The sequence below is a fragment of the Gossypium raimondii genome, chromosome 6 (assembly GCF_025698545.1).
Source record: "Gossypium raimondii isolate GPD5lz chromosome 6, ASM2569854v1, whole genome shotgun sequence".
Taxonomy (NCBI): domain Eukaryota; kingdom Viridiplantae; phylum Streptophyta; class Magnoliopsida; order Malvales; family Malvaceae; genus Gossypium; species Gossypium raimondii.
The window spans coordinates 1,512,995-1,519,158 of NC_068570.1; the positions used below are offsets into that span (position 1 = coordinate 1,512,995).

Consider the following 6,164-nt stretch of genomic DNA (forward strand, 5'->3'; position numbering starts at 1 on the left):
TTTATAAATGATTATTAAAATTATATCTGATATATGAAATTATTAGCCAATATGAATATATGATGGTAAGTTAGGAATTGTGTAGGAAATTTACATTTTCATCCTTTAATTTAACATAAACTTTATTGTGTCACAATCGTTTAATTTTATCAAATTACATCATTGAATTTTTATTAGTATCAAGAAATTCTAATAGAATGATGACACATGAAATGCCAATGATTATATATAAAATAAATAAATCTCATATCTACATTAAAATTATTTAACGAAATTAACATAAGTGACAATTTTTATAATATTAAAAGTTTAAAAAAGAAAAAAAAATATGTTAATATGTTTGTCAGAATATTTACCGCCTCAAGTATAGTTTGAGTTCGCATTGTTGTTAAAAAAGCTCATGAAAACTAAAGGAAACGACATATGGAGGACTCTCAAAATAGCCGACTTTCATTTAAATTTTACTCTAAAAGTTTCACGTACACATACACTTCATTAAGCTCTCTAACCACTACACCCCACTCAGAAAGAAAAAACCCTTTAATTTTCTAGTCAAATCATAATAATATAATCTATTATTGTTCCTTATTTTAAACTTAAAAATCATCATCATAATCATACTTGCAGATACATATATATACATATATATACATATATGTCTATATAGGGTTTGCACTGAGGTAGGCAGTATTGCTTTGTTTAAACATGGTGGAACTAGGTGTACAAAAAATAATGAAGGCAGCAACACTATCAAAAGCTTTGGTTATTAGGATCAACCTTGTTTTCATTGCTTTCTTTCTAGTCATCTATGCTTCTCTTCTATTGCAACCATCTTCTTCTCTTTATTTCCAAAATGCAGCATCTCTTGTTAGATGCTCATTTCGTGAGTGCCATCACAAGGTAAGGTGAGCTAACTCAATAACATATATATATATATATATATATATATATATATATATATATAATCTTGTAGGAGCAAATCACTGCCACGCACACACCACAAGCACGTAATCCCTACAACTTGAATCGAAACCCACGACGTGGGCTATAAGGGGCGAAGCTAGGGACAAAGGCAAGGGGAGGTATGCAATGACCTTGGCCCCCTCTTAAAATGGTAAATTTTTCATTTAACCCCTTAATTTTTTATAAAATTATATGTTAGTATAATGGTAAAATTATATTTTTCCCTCTCAATAATTTATAATTCATCTTTGGCCTCATTTGTAGCACTTTTCTGGCTTTTTCCCTGGCCAAGTCAGAAAATTGTTTTAGGAGGGCCAGAGATGAATCATAATTTGGGGGGCAAAGTGCAATTTTACCATTATACTATTATAAAATTTCATAAAATTCTAAGGGACTAAATGAAAAATCTACCAATTTGAGAGGGGCCAAGGCCACTATCTGCTCCTTTAGCTTTCGCCCCCCTGTTGTAGAGTGAACACCATGATCAATAGGTCAAAGATGTATGTATGTATCATGTTGTGTAAGAGTAATTGTTTATATTGTGTGATGCTTTTGATTTGGTATGTAGTTGGGAAAAGGGGTGAAAATGGAGAAAATTTTGGAGCCAATTAAGAAGAATTTGACCATGTTAGAGGTACCAAGTTTTGTTGATGGATTTGGTGGAGGGTTGAAGATTGGGATGGTGAACTTTGAAGGTGATCAAGATTTTAGCCAATGGAGAAAACACGGTGAGACGATCCCAGTCCATTTCGATCGAGTTCCCGAGGCTCTCAAATGGCAAGACTTGTTCCCTGAATGGATTGATGAAGAGGAAGAATCTGAGGTACCAAAGTGTCCCGAGTTCCCAATGCCAAATTTCGATAAGTACCCTAACATGGACTTGATAGTGGCTAAGCTACCATGCAAGTACCCCATTAATGGATGGTCTAGGGATGTTTTTAGGCTCCAAGTTCATCTAATAACAGCAAAAATGGCAGTCAAAAATGGGAAGAAGAAGAAGAAGAGGATCAAAGTGGTGTTCACGAGCAAATGCAGGCCAATGTTGGAGCTGTTTAGGTGCAATGATTTGGTGAAACAAGAAGGGGATTGGTGGTACTACGAACCAGATGTGGAGAAATTAGAACAAAAAATTGGATTACCTGTTGGGTCATGCAAGTTAGCTTTGCCATTATGGGGCCAAGGTATGATGATGATCCTTTGCTAGCTTTCAAATTTCCCATGGTGTGTTTAGAAAAGAGATAATGCAACATTTAGTCCTTAAACTTGACAATTTCTTCCAACTTGGTCTCTGAATTTTTGTTTGTCTACATTAGTCCCGAAACTCGGCAACTTTTCCCAATTTTAGTCCTGTGAGAGTATCAGGTTGTCACATGAACAAAAACTAAAACAAGTTGTCAAGTTCCATGACTAATGTGTACCAAGAAAAATTCCTGCACTAAATTAGAAAAGGTTGTCAAGTTTAGAGACTAAATATTAATTTATCCATAAAAATTATAGCAATTGAGATTTTTTTATTTTTTTTCCTCTAAGTTGTTCAATGACAAAAGTTGGGCGATGAAAACGAGAGGATGAAGAAAATAATATGGGTTTTAAGTAAGGATAGGATTGAATTAATGTAAGTAGTAGTTGGGGTAATTGATGTTGATATATATACTTAGGAAGCTTCAAATACCAATTCTAAAATTGACTTTACTTGCCATTGACAAAGTGTAAGGCATGGAGTAGTTACAATATTTAATTTCACGAGTCAATTTCATATTAACTCGATTAAAAATTATTTAAATTTTATTTTTAAAAGATAATAAATATTAATATAAAATTATTTCATATATTATTTATGGAGTTTTTAAACTCAACTAGTAGGTCAAGGATGTGACAAGCGATGATTAAAATATTATTCAAGCGATGCGTGAATAATTATTTCGGATTTTAAAAAATTTAATTATTTTATATTCAAGTTTAGATCATTTCAGATTTAGATCGATTAGAGTTTAGATCATTCAAGTTGAGTCATAACTCATATCATTGGGTTGTTTTAAGTACAGATAGAATAAATTAAATTTATTGACTTTTTATGATTAACTCAAATAGAGTCAAATTATATCGAAGTTAATTATTCCATATTTAATGACAATAAAATAAATCAAATTTCAGGTAACCACGAAGAATTCGATGTGACCAAGATAAAACATACAACAACGAACCCCAAACGTGAAGCGTATGCAACCGTACTACATTCTTCGGAATCCTACGTTTGTGGTGCAATAACCCTAGCCCAAAGCCTCCTAAAATCCGGCACCAACCGCGACTTAATCCTCCTCCTCGACGACTCCATCTCCGAACCGAAACGTCACGCTCTCGAATTGGCCGGTTGGCGTCTCCGTTTCATCAAAAGAATCCGAAACCCTCGAGCCCAAAAACACACCTACAACGAATACAACTATAGCAAGTTCCGACTATGGCAACTAACCGATTACGAAAAAGTCATCTTCATCGATGCTGACATCACAGTGTTAAAAAACCTCGACCATCTTTTCCATTTCCCTCAATTGACGGCCACCGGTAACGACGTTTGGTTATTCAATTCCGGCATAATGATAATCGAGCCATCGAATTGTACTTTCAAAGTTTTAATGGACAAACGTGGCGAAATCATTTCGTATAATGGTGGTGATCAAGGTTACCTTAACGAAGTGTTCGTATGGTGGCACCGGTTGCCGAGGAGAGTGAATTTTCTTAAGAACTTTTGGTCTAACACCACGGCGGAAACAAAGATGAAGAACCAACTCTTTGCGGCGGAGCCACCCAAGCTTTATTCCATTCATTACTTGGGGTTAAAGCCATGGCTTTGTTATAGGGATTATGACTGTAACTGGAACCGAGAGGATCACCATATCTTTGCTAGTGATGTAGCTCATAGAAGATGGTGGAAATTTCACGACGCCATGGATGAAAAATTGCAGAAGTTTTGTGGGTTAACGAAGAAAAGAAAAGCGCAATTGGATGCAGATAGGAAGAAAGCTAAAGAAATTGGGTTGAAAGATAAGCATTGGAAGATCAATATTAAGGATCCTAGACGAAAATATTTGATGAAATAGAAAAAAATTTTGAAGCTTTTTTTGGGTTTGATTTGCTTGTGTAGGGAACATATTACAATATCATGTTTTTGCTTGTAATTTTATGTGTCGATAACTCTTACCATATTATATGTACAAATATTATCTTGCAGCAAACGAGTTATGGTATGATCCATTATTCTTGATCCCAAGTTACAAAAATTGTAATGAAATATTGACTTCATGATAACATATTGCTCAGTGCGAATCTTTGGATTAAATTTTGGATCTAATAAAATCTAAAACAATTTTAGGAGTTTATGAGAATATTTTAAGACAAATTTGGGTTCTAATTAAATTTTTGTGAGATTAATGAGAGTATTTAGATTTTTAAAGAGTCTGTTTAAAATTTTCTAAAATTTTTAAGGAAAAATAAAAAATTTTGGCCACCATTACAGTCTGACTCTGATATCGCATATCTCACGAGTTTGAATTTTCAAGTTCTAATTACTTCATGTTCGAATAATTTTGAATTTAAATCGATAGGCTTTGAGTTTATTTTAAATTCAATTATGGATCAGATAGTTTAATATGATTGACTTTTTACTCTCAAAACGTACTGACCAAAAATGATCGAATCAAGGATACTATGGTATGATCCATTCTTGATTTTCTAGCTAATATAATGAAAATTTTCATTGCAAAAATAAAGTCAAGATTTTTTCTTTTATAGGCGAAATTAAATTATAATAAAATGTAACTTTTTTAATAGTAAGATTGTAACTTTATAATTTTAAAATTAATTTACATTTTATGAAGAACCAAAATGTAATTTAACCATGTTTTAACTTATAACCTTTCAATTCAAATTTTAAAAGGGTTAAAGTATGCCAAGTTAAAAAGTTTTAATGATTGACACCATGGGAACATATTACTTAATTTTAACCTGAATTTAAAATTTTGATTAGACTCAGTTCATTTTCACTATGAAAAAGTTATCAACCTAAAATCATTTAACCCAAATCCGAATTCAAAAAAAAACTCAAACCCTAATAATTTGCACCCAAAACAATCTAAACTCGAAGCAACCAAACTCGTAATAACTTAAATCTCAAACCCGAATTACCAAAACCTGAAAAAATAATTCCAATCACTTGCTGCCAAAAACCAAATATAATGTTAATAAATAAATTTGAATGAAGTTGTTTTCACTAGCTAACTGCTCTTCTCTCTTTGATTGCTAGTCTCAACCACCTGAAGATTATTGTCCTTGTGGAAGGTGTATCACATGAAATTTGATTATTTAGGTGCATGCCAAAGATTTAGAGATAATGGTGATTACTCAAAAGAATATATGATATATAATACTGAATTATATGGATTTATGTAGGTACACCTAACTAAGCCTAATATATATTTTTGTGTATTTTTGGGCCCATAGAAACCGACATTAGATAATGCATAGTCGATACAAATTATGTAAATTTTTTATTAGTATCAACATGTCACGAGATTAAATTGATGTAATATACAAATTTTGAGAGTTAAAGTTGATATTATGTAAATTTTAAAACTTGTCACATCACATTTTCATTAATAATTAGTAGACCTATTCATGGGTCGAGCTATCTGTTCAGGTCCGTCCAAAATTTGGAAGGATTTGGGTAAAAATATTAAGTCCGAAAAATGGGCTTGAGAAAAAAAGTAAGCCTATTTAAAATATGGGCTGGACTAAGACTTGAACATTCAAGGCTCAGGCTTAGCCCAGTCCGGCTCATTTTTAATTTTATAATACTTTATATTATATTATTTTTTATATATTATATAATTTAGAACACATTAAAATAATAAACTTATATAAAATATATAATACTACTCTAATGTAAACATTAAAATAATATTAAAATGATTATATAAAAAAAGCTTCAATAAATAAAATATATATAAATTATTAAATATTAATATAATATAATATAATATAAATATTTCTAAAAAATTAAAAATAATATGGGCAGGCTTAAAATGGACTTAGGTTAGTCTTTTACAAATATGGGCAGGTTTGAGTAAAATTTCAAGCTCATGTTTCGGGTCGAGCTAAGCTTGGGCAAACATAAAATATATTAATATCATACTTCGGTCCGACCC

General features: G+C 31.6%; 1 protein-coding gene across 1 annotated transcript; it reads left to right on the top strand.

Moving 5' to 3' along the window:
- The first annotated feature begins 656 nt into the window (after positions 1 to 656).
- LOC105774330 (UDP-glucuronate:xylan alpha-glucuronosyltransferase 2) lies at positions 657 to 4,271 on the top strand. The gene is made up of 3 exons (XM_012596789.2): positions 657 to 900; positions 1,532 to 2,144; positions 3,118 to 4,271. The coding sequence occupies exons 1-3, from the start codon at positions 706 to 708 to the stop codon at positions 4,059 to 4,061; spliced, it is 1,752 nt and encodes a 583-aa protein (XP_012452243.1). The 5' UTR covers positions 657 to 705; the 3' UTR covers positions 4,062 to 4,271.
- The last annotated feature ends 1,893 nt before the right edge of the window (positions 4,272 to 6,164 follow it).